General features: G+C 39.1%; 1 protein-coding gene across 2 annotated transcripts in view; it reads right to left on the bottom strand.

The window, feature by feature from the left end:
• The window catches only part of cpne5b (copine Vb), a 116,926-nt gene that overhangs the window by 46,949 nt on the left and 54,874 nt on the right, over positions 1 to 15,103 (bottom strand). For both annotated transcript variants that reach the window (XM_061832777.1, XM_061832778.1), the window contains exon 7: positions 605 to 668. In XM_061832777.1, the coding sequence (XP_061688761.1) occupies positions 605 to 668 (64 nt within the window). The remainder of the gene's footprint in view (positions 1 to 604; positions 669 to 15,103) is intronic.

Raw genomic sequence — 15,103 nt, 5'->3', positions numbered from 1 at the left:
GCAGAAATTTAAATTGCTATGCTAAAAATTGTTGTTGTTTTTTTCAAGTAACTGCAGCGTGGCAGCAGTTGTAGCTTTTGTCAATGTGAAGTAAGAACAAAATATTCCAGAATTCATTTTGATTCAAGACCATAAATTACAATTCTATGATCATTTTTAGCCCCCCTTAAATCATGCAGCCTTAGTTTGTAGTTCAGGTCTTGAGTCACTGATGGTTTCGAGTTGCATTCACTTGATTTTGGTGCAGTTTGTGAGTTCTGTTCCCACTCAGTGATGGTGTAAATGTGAGCGTCAGTGGTTATCTACCTTGGAACTGACTGGTGACCATTCCAGCGCGATGTCTGCTTTTTACTCAAAGTCAGCTGGGACAGGCTCCAGCTGACCCCCAACACGATAAGTGGTGTAGAAAATGGATGGATTATCTTAAAATACCTAAGGCAATACATTATTCTTACAAATATTTACTTTATTTGGCTTGGATTACACTGCGGTTGTGTCATTTTAACACCACGCATTCATGAATTAACGAAACGAGTGTACTTTATACTGTATGCACAATCTGTTCAAGCAGCATTTCCCAAGTGTCACTTGATGGTTTACTCACTCTGCAGTTGCTCAGCTCCTCTGCAGACAGGACGATCGTGCCACATTTCTTCCCTGGGATTCCTCTGTGGTGAATAGAAAAAATGATTTTATGATCAGTTACTACAGTTAATTAGACTAATTAATGGTTAGCAACATTAAGTATGTATTACGTGGCTTTGATAAGGGTGTTATGCCAAGGTAACCACTGAAGCTATAATAGCTAAGGTGACATATACTTTATTTCATTCTGTCTACAATTTAATATATACTTTGTTGTTATGCATAGAAGTATATGTTTCATTTGCACAAAATGTGATCAATGACAGTGAAGAGTTTCATTCAAGATGTTCTGTTTATTTTTTTAATGTTGCCTTGATTTCATATGGGTAAATGGAGCCCGTGCTGAAACAATCACATTGAATGATGCATTTTCAAAGTTATAAATTATTTCAAATTTTATGCATTCATACTAAAGCTAAGCCTCATTGAAAGTACAAATAACATGTAAACCATTGAAACACAGTTCTTACATATTGGAACAAACAAATGTGTTGAAGGTTTCAGAATTTACATGTGCTAGCTTTCAAACCTTGCAGATACAAGTACATTGATGATCTTCCATTATCATTAAAGACATTACACTCTTGTCTTTTTACGGTCTTGATAACAGTAGAGACATACAATAGATTTGAAAATTTCACAAATTCATACATATTCATTCAAATCTTGGAAATGTAAGAGCACAACATCACATCAATACAAAAACAACAATATTATTTTGCTGTCTGTTATTGAGTGAATGCAAAATGGCTGCCTAATCCTGGCACTTCGATTCAGATTCCTCCCGTATAACTCAGTGAGGCATCTATTTACTGTTATTGATCAAATTACTTGAAAATGGCCCATACGCTTACCAGTCGCAACAGTTGGTGTAATGAAAACCGTTCTGACGGTGTAAAAAAAAAACAAAAAAAAAAAAACGAGCATTGTTATCTTGTCACAGGCACAATCTCTGATACAAGCTCCCGTATCGCATTACAATACAGTCATTCGCAGTGGGACCCAATGAATGGGCCAGTAAGTAGGAATATGTGGGAAAAAAAGGTCCAATTGAAAAGAAAAATATTCATTGTCATCTTGCTCAAATATATATCTTTGGCTTCTCCGTGAATACATGAGGAAACGTGAGCCTGTTTGATGACTCATGAGCCAAAAGACAGTGAATGCCAGATTGAACATTTAACATCAAATAAGCCTTTCACGGTTATCTCATGCAAATTAGGGTTGTTAGCTGCATGATTGATTTGCATGTTTTGAAATTGCCCACATCAAATGATTCTCAAAGAAAAATAAAGCTGTATGAAACACAAAGTACATTTTATTATCTGTACTATAAAATATATAATCTTCTAATCGGCCAGGGCAGCGCAATCGACTTCAAACTGAGCACCATTTGATCTAGGACAGCGTCATTCATTTTAAAAACATAAAGATATAAAGCTACCGTAAAAGGCTTAGCATGCAGCTACAGCTTATTCTTACTGTGTTCTTCGTCTTTACAAAAACAAAACAAAAATATTGCACATACTGTATCTATACTCATTTATTTCTGAAATTTAATTACATTGCCCATGACACAAAATCTGCAGTAAATTACAGATTATGAGGAGAAATGTGAACGCACGCACATAACATAATGATTAGATGCTAAAAGCCAAAAGATTTCAGTAATGAAATAAACCACGCTATCATTAGATACAGTGGCATCCAGGCCACAGAATTTCATCTGTTTTTAAATACTTTTCAACATTTAAGTTGTTTTTCTAGCTTACTGTGGGCCTCTGTGATCAGAGAAGTTAGCCCCCAACATAACAGAGCGGCTTTTGGTTTGACTATAACACCACCCTCGTCGTGGTTGACTATGCTCATCCCCTTAATTATTCATTGGTGAGTTTACAATAACAAATGCTTCCAAATAAAACCATTAGAATGCGTGCCAGCCACTTTATTAGGAAACTTCCTGGAAATGTAGTCAAAAAAAAGTTTTAACAGCCTTATTAAAACTTAACAGTGGTTCTCTTTAGCCAGATATTTGGGCAGGAAGTCTGTTTTGTACGACAAAGCACCAGGGTCCTCGTCTTAAAAAGTTCTTCTTGTATTTTCTGGTGACAAACATGTGTTGCCTGCGCCTGTGTAGATATTCTTGAAAATGGTTTCTATTGTTACTCCACACCTGTTTGTTCTCTACTAAAAAGTCACGTCATCTGTGTTGCGTAGATTACCACAGCTCAATTATACATGACCACGTTCTCTCTTCCTCCCCTCCTTTAAAGCATCACACAACAATCATTATGTGGTTTCCTTGGAAAACGTAGCACTTTGTTTTAATCAGCGGGCCACAAAAGTGATTTGTGTATATCATCTCAGGATTATTGGGGCTGCTGTTGATATTTTACAAGTTGATTAATGACCTTGGTAATCACTTGTGTGACACAGTAAGTGTCGTATTATCTTAGAAATACTACAGAAGGCAAGATTGTAACATCTGAAGGCCATGGAGTATAAGGACATAATGAGTCCATCACTAGGAGGTTTGTTAAGAGAATTATGCTGAAGAGGCAATGTTTTACAAAAATCACTCACAACATTTGTAAAACAATTAGTAGTGCTTGAAGAACTACTAAAAAAGTGCACATTTTCAAATATAATAATGGTCTATTTGCTCATTATGTAAATTATTGTGGTCATAGTGTAACATACAAAGAAGAGGGGCAAAATACATAAACATTTGATTATTGACATCAATAAGGGATCATATCCAACGAACCCCCAGCTGTCATCATTTCCACATCAATTAAATCACAAACTTTTAATGGTCGTTTTTTTTTTCAACGCGTTTTTACAGTACACAAACAAGTCCAAATTTAGCGTTGTGCACCTTCATTGTAGGTATGAATCAAGTTGTGCCAAAACATGCTGAGAACCACTGAGCACTACCGCAAAAACATGCAGCATAATTAAGAGCAAGAAGATGACACCCCTTGCGTGTAATTGAGTACTACCACGTTCCATCCATTCATCCGTTTTCAATACTGCTTATTCTGTACGGCATAGCGGGGTGCTGGAGCCTATCCCAGTTGACTTTGGGAAAAAGCTGAGCTCCACCCACAACTGGGACATTGAGAATGACACCCAATCACATTGACTTTTCCACCATCACTGAGCGAGAACTGAACCCAAGCTTTATGCACCAATGTAACGTGAATGTACCGCTACAGCATCAGGGACAAATACCATGTCTTGAAAATCCCTGGGAGTATTGTATGCTGTTTGTATGTGTTCCTGCTTGATGTGTGTTGAAATAGCAGTTGTTTGTGGGTTAATATTTACCATAACATCAATGCTAATTTACATTTATTTACATCTATGGCAGACTCACTAAATTACATTATATAGAGATTTGAATATTTGAAGCTCAATTTTCGTAGATGACAGATCTGTGCCAAAACACAAAAAAATGACGCAAGGCTTGCTGTGCGGGTTTGCCAATATGGCAGACGGGTCTGTGACAAGGTGGGAGTACCAGCGCAACGAGGGTGTGCCCTTTGACATGTGCCCGGTGCAGGTGACATCTTGATGGCAGAAAGTACATCTAAATGTGTGCCTGTTGGGACCATGTCTGAGTCTGCACAGTGGGTAGCCCACTGGTGTATTGTTATTTTGTTAAACTTGATCAGGGCACAAGCAGACAGATTCTGACCAGATATTTGTGGTGAATATCAGACATAATCCTTTTATAATTTTGTGAACAGTGGGCATCAAACACTGGTCAACAAGGGACACAAAATGTGTGTGTGTGTTACGGGGTCTCCAAGTGTGAGTCTAAATTTCTCCATTGAGGTCTTCTTGGTGTTCCAAATAAACTTTGTGTGCAGACTTGAGTAAATCTTCTCCCAACGCTGTCAGTGTTCTTCTAGTGTGACACTTTAAAGGGAATGAGAGGAGCCCTTTTGATTGGATGGAACTGAAGTCGTCTGTGATCATCCCTACAGCAATGCGTCGTCGCTTTAAAGTGGGTTGGCGTGTGCAGGAGCATGGAAATACTGTCACACAGCGGTGTTAATGTCAGACTGAGGTGGCTAAATAAACAGCGCTGTTGAAAGAAGTTGATTCAAAATATTTGCATGTGTATGAGTGGCATGTTGCTGAAATAATTACACTGTTAATAAGATCAAACACTGAAAGTTTTATGAGATTTGACCACTAAATTCCTTTGAGTTCCTCCTTGAGTAAAAAGGATGTTGAAATTTAAAACATTCTATCAAGGTGCTTCTATGACTTTGAATGCGATGTAGTGAAATAAAAACAAAAAACAAAACTCTGCTCTCCTCTGGTTTATAGGCAGTAAAAAAAAAAAAAAGTGCTCTCCAGCTGTGTGCAAAGGTGAGTCTATAAAAAGTAAACTAGAAGGAGACCTTTGAGCCACACATTGAAAGACCTCCATCAATGTTCAGGCGCGGAGAACATCTCTGTCAAGTGAAAACGTGATGTGAGAAGCCGTGAGTTCTTTTTGGCACCCGCAATTTAAGGCACACACCCACTCCGAAACATGTCAACAGCATCCCATGAGCCACTGGCAAGTACAGCCTTGAAGTGAGAAATATTCTCACAACTTTCTGCCTTCTTTCCAAAATCAATTGATGTGCAGATTTCAACAGATATACAGTGAAATAAGTATTTGAATACCCTGCTATATTGCAAGTTCTCCCACTTAGAAATCATGGAGGGGTCTGAAATTTCTATCGTAGGTGCATCTCCACTGTGAGAGAGATAATCGAAAAAGAAAAATCCAGAATTCACAATGTATGATTTTTTTTAATGACTTATTTGTGTGCTACAGCTGGAAATATGTATTTGAACATCCGTCTATCCGCTAGAATTCTGACCCTCGAAGACCTGTTAGTCCACCTTTAAAAGTCAACCTGCACTCCATGTATTATCCTGAATCAGATGCACCTGTATAAGGTCGATAGCTGCATAAAGACACCTGTCCACTCCATACAATCAGAAAGACTCAAATTTGTAACATGGCCAAGACCAAAGAGCTGTCCAAAGACACCAGAGACAAAATTGTAGAACTCCACATGGCCAAAAAGGGCTAAGGTGAAATTTCCAATCAGCTTGGTGGAGAAAAAAGGTCCACTGTTGGAGCAATCATTAGAAAATGGAAGAAGCTAAACATGACAGTCAATCTCAATTGGAGTGGAGCCCCACGCAAGATATCACCTTGTGGGGTCTCAATGATCCTTAGAAAGGTGAGGAATCAGCCCAGGACTACACGACAGGACTTGGTCAATGACCTGAAAAGAGCTGGGACCACCATTTCCAAGGTGACTGTTGGTAATACACAAAGACGTCATGGTTTGAAATCTTGCATGGCACGGAAGGTTCCCCTGCTTAAACCAGCAGATGTCAAGGGACGTCTTAAGTTTACCAATGACCATTTGGATGATACAGAGAAGTCCTGGGAGAAAGTTTCGTGGTCAGATGAGACCAAAATGGAACTTTTTGGTCATAATTCCACTAACCCTGTTTGGAGGAAGACCAATGATGAGTTCCATCCCAAGAACACCATCCCTACTGTGAAGCATGGGGCGGTAGCATCATGCTTTGGGGGTGTTTTTCTACACATGGGACGGGACAACTGCACTGTTTTAAGGAGAGGTAGACCGCGGACATGTATTGTCAGATTTTGGGGAACAACCTCTTTCCCTCAGTCAGAGCATTGAAGATGGGTCGTGGCTGGGTCATTCAACATGACAATGACCCGAAGCACACAGCCCGGAAATCCAAGGAGTGGCTCCGTAAGAAGCACATCAAGGTTCTGGTGTGGCCTAGCCAGTCTCCAGACCTAAATCCAATAGTGCATCTTTGGAGGGAGCTGAAACTCTGTGTTTCTCAGCGACAGCCCAGAAACCTGTCTGATCCAGAGAAGATATGTGTGGAGAAGTGGGCCAAAATCCCTCCTGCAGTGTGTGCAAACCTGGTGAACAACTACAGGAAACATTTGACCTCTGTAATTGCAAACAAAGGTTACTGTACCAAATATTAACATTGTTTTTCTCAGGTGTTCAAATACTTATTTGCAGCTGTATCACACAAATAAATCGTTAAAAAAAATCATATATTGTAATTTCTGGATTTTTCTTTTTGATGATCTCTCAGTGGACATGTACCTACGATGAAAATTTCAGACCCCTCCATGATTTCTAAGTGGGAGAACTTGCAATACAGCAGGGTGTTCAAATACTTATTTTCTTCACTGTATTTGAATATTGCGAACCCCCCAAAAATTGAGAAGTACAAAAGAAGCTGTGTTTTGTCACACGCACGGTTAACAATACTTCAATATGCTGAAACATGTTTTGCAATGTATGTACTGTTTGAAAATAGCATGTTCATGTTTGCAATCCCACAGAAGAAATCCTCACTGGCTCTATTGAACATTTAAGCCACAATATTTAATCCAAATATTTTTGCAGTTACATTTTGCACCATCAACTGATTTTTATAGCCAGATATTTTAGGTATGATCAAGATCGTCACAAAACAGTCTGTCTTAAATGCCTCGTTGTCCTCAGTGGTAAGGAGAATCATTTCATTTTAGATGGCCAAATTCCACCACCACCAGGAGATGAAAATTACACCACTGAATTCAATCTAATTTGAAACTCGCTATTGATTTGCAACGGCAAAAGGTAATACTTCAGTTATGCAGACGAGATCTCCTGAGGAGGCAGCACAAGAAGACAGCACTCTCTCAAATGACCAAAAACATGAAACAGAGCATTTATCTAATAAATGTATCTGGAAGGAGGTGATATAACCTCAACATTAAAGAGCTCATCTTGCAATAACTGAAGATGATTGAAAGAAAAGAGCTTGCGTCTGAGGGGCACTGTGAATTCAAAGCAATGCCGCATGTATGATATAACCTTCCCATCCATCAGCACAACGCTTCAAAGAGCCAGCATACATACTTTTGGCTTTTAATCATTAGATATTAAAGCAGCCGCGAGGAATAATTGTTCCACGGCTTCGCTTACAGTAGTGACGGTTAAAGAAGCTGAACTAGCGAATTTTCTTTCTCAACTGTCAGCGTAGGACATGCGCAAATACTTGATCCCGATGTACCCTGCCTTGCAAAGCTTGAATTGCAAATATCTGCCTTGACAGAAAAGTTAATTCATCTGAATAGTTGTTCCCCCACCAAATGTGGTCATGTGAAAAGAAAACCATGCATAAAAACCTTCTGTCAAGGGATACATTTTAATATAATGTTTGAATTATGCTATGGTAGACAGTATCTTTGTGTCTTTGAGTGCTACACTAGTTCATAAAACAAAACAGATGCGAAAATCTTCAAGAGTCCTCTGAAATGGTATGACTTTTATTCAATTGTATCACTGCGCTAATGCTACCGTTTTGATATGGCAGCTTTACACAATCAGATGTTCAAAGTCAAGCTCCGTCCACACAGAAGGAGCGCTGGAGATAATTCGACTGATTGAAAGTGAGATTGTGCTGGATGTTGTCCAGGAGAGCACTTAAGCAAAGGGATCCATGGTTAAAAAAGTCCCCTACTATCTCATTGATTCGACAGTGCGACTGAGAACATCACACCTTTCCTGTTGATCATCCCGGTGGAAGGAGTGATCTTAGCTGACTGAAAAAAGGAGAGGACAAACAATGAAGTATTTCAATGGTATTAGATATGATTTCTTTAGAACCCCTCACAAACAAAAAGGCTGCAGATATAATATTGCAGATATTATATATTCCAACTCGTGAAACCCACGAAAGCAGGAGTTCAAAAGTTTAGAATATTGTGAAGAAACCCTTTACTTCCCAGTTTTGGTTGAAGAAAAAAAAAAGAAATTGGGGTCACATTAAGTCAATCAAAATATGGTACTTTCAAAACAATATGTTCATTTTCAATACTTGATTGGAAATCCCTTTGCTGTTATCATTGCCTCGATGTGCCGTGGGATTTCCTGGGACTTATGGAAGACCAAATTTCCTTCGTGCTTGCTGTCAGTTCTTCTCTGTTTTTGGATATGGTGCCCCTCAAGTTCATCTTGATAACTCCCAATAGAAAATCAGTAGGGTTTAGATCCGGCGTGTTGGCTGGCCATTCAATTACTGTGATGGCATGCCTATCTAAACCAGGTTTTGGTGTTTCTGGCAGGATGGGCAGGGGCAGGTTCCACTGGAAGATAAAATCTCCATACAGATCCTCAGCAGAACGAATCATGAAGTCCTCTGAAACATTCTGGTAGACTGTTGCGGTGACTGTGAATTTATGAAAGCAGAGTTTATCCACACCTACATGGGGGATTGCAGCCTAATTCATGACTGAATGTGGATATTTCACACTGGACCTCAACCAACTTGGGTTCTGTTCTTCACCCATCTTCCTTGAAACCCCACGACCTTGATTGCCGAATGAAAGGCACACTTTACTTTCATCGGAAAAGATGACCTTGGACTATTGGCCAACAGTCCAGTCCTTCTCCTTGGCCAGTTGAGACACTTCCTACATTGGCTCAGGCTCTGAAGTGGCTTGACCCAAGGAACCTGACAGACAGTTGTAGCCCATCTCTCGGAGGCATCTAAATGTTTTTTTAAGCGGTGACTCCACCTCATTACACTCTTTCTAGATTTCAGATATATATTTGGGTCATCTCTGTTTTAAAATCATCTGAAACCCAGAGTCATCTCTTTTGCTGGTGCATCCTCTGGCCCACCCATCCATGGATGGTATCAATGATGGTCTTCTGGCCAGTTGTTAAGTCTGCAGTCTTCCCCGTATTGAATCCAACTGAGACAATTGAACCAAACTGGAGCATTTTAATGACACCTGGGGAAGCCTTTGCAGGGGTTTTGAGTTTAGGAGGTGATTCATGTGTGACAACCAAGTTTAAAACATTTATGGCCTACAGAATTTGGGCTGACTTCTTCACAGTATTCTAGTTTTCTGAATTCCTGATTTTGTGTGTTTTATGAAGTGGAAGCCCAAATTGTGTGAAAATACAGAAATAGTTGAAATTGTTTAAATTGTGAGCCCTGAATCTATAATGTTTGAAAATTAAACTTTTTGAATGGAATTCTGGAAATAACTAAACTTGTCCACAATATTCCCATTTTTTTTAAAGCGTCTGTAGTTCAGATGTAAAACTCCAGCATAAAATCCATCTTGTACCAGCTCTAAATTGACACTTGTCACTGATTGGACACTTGTCACTGATTCTTTTTCAACGATAAAGTCATTATTAAATAGTGCTCCAAAAGAATGACTCACCTCAGTAACCGAGGGAAAGGAGTAACTATAAATTGGCATCATGGCTAATAACACACATGCATAATACTTGGAGACTGCTACCCCCTCAATTACCCACTGCTGATTCTACATTGCCTCAGCCATTCGTGACCTCATTTAAGTTTATTACAACGACCAGCGAAAATGCACCATTAATCAAATTGTACTAGGAAAGTGTTAGAAGCCACCATGAAAGTAAAGAAATGGACTCAAATGAGTACCTCTTCTTGTGTTCTGCCTCTGGCTGGTCGAGGAAATTGACCCAGTATGCATCATGCTCTCATATGAAGTACTTCTGCATCAAAAGACAACAAAGCCATTTTCCTCGGAGCTTTAGTCTCATCCATGACTGAGGCACTGAGTCAGACAATCAGTTATTAGAAGCATTGTCTATAATGCCCATTTTATTATTTAAATTCTGGTAAATATTTCATTTGACAGTCTTCCATTAGCCACTCCATGTTCTGTCAGAGGAAAGTTGTCAATATGGAAACTGGAATCAGAGGAGGAGAGGCGTGTTGAGAGTCAAATGTGAATGTGAAGTACATGCACACATTTTAACACTGGCTCTCTTATCGCTTCGAATACATTGTACATTGCAGCGTACATTGGTTTGGATAAAAACGTAATTAATTTAGAGAAAAAGAATAAGCCGGAAGCGGCGCCTGCGTTACTTCTGGTTTAGCACGATCTTGAGTTTAAGCATTGAAATCAAATTATTTTATCTTGAAAAGGGGCACCATGTCTTTTTTTAAATGTTTAAAATTTCAGGAAAAAGTGATGAAAAAAGATCTAGGTCTCTTATTCTGAAGGTCGCTACAGAAATTACACATGAGTTCTCAATAACCAGATGTGTTTTGTAGAATGCAAACAAATACAAATGATACAAGTAGTGAAATTTTATAGAAAATTTATTGCGATCTAACAAGGGAAATTGTACGCTTTGTTTGCAGTGAGTGATGTTGAGCGCTGTCATTTGTTTTGGAAGGGAAAACCGTTGCATTTGCTAAAACCACTACCTCATCATGTTTTAAACCATGCGCGATGTGTGAAAGAGTAGAATCCTCTTGAGAAAAGCAAACAGATTCCTATCTGCTCCTTCCCAATCAGATGACTGCAAGGTGCAGACTAACCAAATAAAAAAAGAGCTCATCCTTAATGATATCCTTTGTATTTGTATACTTACTGCCGTGTGTTTGAGCTGCCTCATAAATTGAGAAGTCAAATTGAATCCACAAGCGCAGAAATTTGTTTTCTTAACAGTTGGTTTGACTCGGTGAGAGATCGATTGTTACCTGTAGGATGAGGAAATTGACTTTAACTCAGTTTTAGCACACAATCAATACTGGTGGATCACACAACATTCTTCCATGTCGGGGAACATTCAGGCAGTACAAATTCTTTGGAAGTCCAAAGGAACATATAAGTTTTACATTTAATACAGTACATTCCCTTATCCATTCATTTTACTTTCCTGCTGACAGTCCAGTACGTACTCTGTACAGGGACACGGTTAGTACGTACGCTGTACAGGGACACGGTTAGGGGTTTCAGCTGATCCCAGCTGACTGAACTGCACAAAGTATAAACTGAATTGGTCACCAAGGAATCACAGACCAGTTGCGACCGAAGCACTGAGTGGTCATGCCTCCTACACCAGCAACATGAAATTCAGATAAGCCCAAACCTATTCACCTATTCTCGGCTAAAAGTTTGATGTGAAATACATTTTTAATTAGTGGTGCTTGTGTTCTTCTATCTGGAAATGGCATTAGTGTATGACATTAAGTCCAGAAAAACAAATGAATAGCTTTTATTTTAAAATTCCATGTCAATGTTATTCAGACCCTTTCTCAATAGAGGCTTTTTTTAAACCACGCAACTATTTGTCATTGCCAAATGTACAGTACTCGTTCCACAGGTAAGAATGCTCATTAATTTAAGTCCAAAACCAGGATGACATAATAATTCACTGTAAAGCAACGATAAATCAGGACAAGTGTGTGTATGTGTGTGTTTTTGTTTTTAACAATTCACAAAAATTTGGTGCAAAAAGGATTTTACAGGCTATCATACTGGAAGTGGAAATAACTCATTTGGCACAGTTTGACTAAATAAAGTAAAAACCTGAAACTAAAACCTTTGTGGAGGCTTTGCCATTTCTTTTGTTCGAATTTGAGATTTCAAGAGTCCTTTCTCAAAACAAGAGAAACCTAAAATAAAAAAAACAAATAATGCATTTAAAAAAGATCTCGCCGTCCTATTCCATTGTGCACATACTATTATCTTTTTCGATGATGTTTACAATAAGCCTTTGAGCAGGCCAAGTTGTTTTCTCAAATGAAAATAGATTTAATAGGATTTTGGAAAATAACTCATTTGTATGCACGAGTTAGGGAGTTGCTGAAAGTGACCAAAGAGGATCAAAACGTGTATTTCTTTTTTGGTTTGCTCCTATTTACTTGGACATACAGTAGTAACATTCACAACTTTTCTGATACTAAGAATCTTTGAAACCCAAGATGTCCCGAGACAACATAAACAAACACAAAATAAGATTTTTTTTTTTTGTAGGTGTTTTCTCTTTGCTTTTGGGTCTCTTTTTAGGAGTCTTTACCTGAAAATGTGATTAGATCTTAGAACTAAACTAAAAGTTTCCAAGGGATGAATAATTCATTACTACTGAGACCGATCATTGTGGCAACTTGGCAGAGTCCGATTACCACAAGTTTGCTTGCACTCTCACAAAGACAACATTGCGCAGAAAGCAATTAGCCTGTGACATCTGTGCGACGTCACAGCTGTATAATATGAAGGGCTTTGCTAAATAGGTGGCAGGAGGGAAAACAGAATCTTCACGATTTAAATATACAAATATACTGTTGTTGTCATTGTGAGTGGGCTAACATTTGAGGGTTATCTGATGCCTCATTTGTTAGGCAACAGGAAGATGAATAAACAAAAACAAATGTCTGCTGGGTGCATCGTGACCGAAATCGAAACTTGAGGAAACCCACAAAGCGTTCTTCACTTCTGTCTAAAGTGATGCTCACTACATTTTAGTGTTCGTCCCCAAAATAAAATGGAGGATAATTCACTTGCCTATTTGCTGTACATGAGTTGGTTTGGCCCTGCAAACTCACTCTCAACCAGATTCTGGATTGTAGTCATAACTTTTCCTTAATGAGCAGTTGCACAGCCACCACGGGAATGGATGTCATCTCCAGAAAGCCTTGTTCAAACAGCTTCTTTTTGATTCTGATCAAGGAGTTGACGCTCCTGTGGGGCACCCCCATTCGCTGTCAGACACATTTTTACAGAGCTCAGCAGCCCCGAACCATCCGTTTTCTATCACCTAGCTCCTCAATCATCAGCAGCCTGAGGCCATTACAGGCGCCAGTTTTTATCGTGGCATCAAGGACTTCCCAGTATATTTTAAAGATGGAGTTGGAGTGGGAAGGAGTAACTTTTCCCCCTGTTTTTCCCTCAACTTGTTTAAATTCTGACCTAACGGAAGGAAAACATTTGCAATTTTCCATGAATTGTTGTACGTATATAGGCGGGGGGGGGGGGGGGGAACGTGGGATTTTACGTGGGGTTTATAAAAGGGAGCATCTCACATTTTCAAAATATTTCTTGTGGAGGACGAAGAAAAGATCATAGACTGATATGTATGCCATGCTGAAAATATTATAATGATTTGTGATCTTGAACAGATGCCATCCATGCCTGTACTGCTCAAAATCTTTCAGGGGGGTTTGCAAGGCAATGTATTGACCAACACTATTTTAGTTACGACGCTTATGTGGCATTTGGGTTGTTGACAGTAATGATCAGCTTTCAAGTGCAATTTCTGAAGAAATTCTCATTTCTAGATGACAGGACTCTAGTCATAGGAATACATTGCAATTAAGTCTTTTATGCAAAACAATTATTTTATGCTTCGGTATCCTATGATTGGAACTCAAACTGATTCATTATATTAGTCTACTTTTTTTCTGGAAGTCAACAAATAGACTCAATAGAAAATAATTTGAACATAGCTTTATGTTCAAGCTTGAAATGTGGTTCTCTTGTCCAGATCAACACAGGGACGGGTGCATGGTTCATTTTATGTGGCACACTTGTTTTTTCGACACTGCCATAATATTCTATCAAATATTATTCAATACTGAAACGGCATTGCTCCATAAAAATGTGCAGAAAGTTGGAACCCAGATGGACAACGTTTGTGACATAGCCTAAAATCTAATTCAGAACTCCAAAACATGAATGCTTTCTTTTCCGAGTTAGAAGGTAATGCTCACAATCGCTCAAACAAACGGCTCTACAGTACCTGCAGTTTATTTTTACTGAGCAGAACCTGTGATGTACCACCAGAGAGCTGACATAGTTGAGTAACCAGGGGGTAAATCTTCAATTCCAACTCCTACACATTCTATTTGGTGTAACCTAGAGTAACCTCAGGTTGAGGAGATCTGGTAAACTGTGCCTTGGTTTTGACTATATGACCTGTTTACAGAGATCTAGATGCAGCCTTCAACGTCTGCTCTAGTTAAATATTCCATGACCTGCTCCCAAAAGACAGAGAGACAGCTGGAGCTTAAAAAAAAAACCATCAGCTCCATCTGCCAAGGCCCTAAAGACAGATAAATCAAGCTTCAGGAGAGTTTTCGGTTGGAGAAGGAGGAAAGGAAGCCCTCAAGTAGTAATTACACTTGCGACCATTACTCTTGTCTGACCAGGCGACCTCTCCCCAAGGAAATAAGTCCGGTACCTAGTATTTACTGTATGGTTGAAGGAAAACCTGGTATTTAAGTGCACTTACTCCAAGAATTCATATTAGCCTTGTGTCACAGACCCAAAACCCCAAACGGAGATCTTGCAAAGTGCTGCATTGTGTTTGCAGCGAAATGTTGTCCAATCAGACAGGGTGACAAGTGTGTAATAGAGAGAATGAACGATACCAGGTGGAATAAAACCGGGAGACAGTTGTGTTTAGTAGCTATAATTAGCCTCTTAAAAACTTTGCGCACGCACAAGCAGCTAATGCATCTTTCTGTGGTGTGTGTTTATCTGCGGGTGTGCGAAATGTTACTTTATAAAAGGGACACCGTTAGAGCCACTTCATTTATCAGA

Source organism: Syngnathoides biaculeatus, chromosome 10 (assembly GCF_019802595.1).
Source record: "Syngnathoides biaculeatus isolate LvHL_M chromosome 10, ASM1980259v1, whole genome shotgun sequence".
Taxonomy (NCBI): domain Eukaryota; kingdom Metazoa; phylum Chordata; class Actinopteri; order Syngnathiformes; family Syngnathidae; genus Syngnathoides; species Syngnathoides biaculeatus.
The sequence above is the reverse complement of the archived record's forward strand: the minus strand, read 5'-3'. Positions and strand labels throughout refer to the sequence as shown.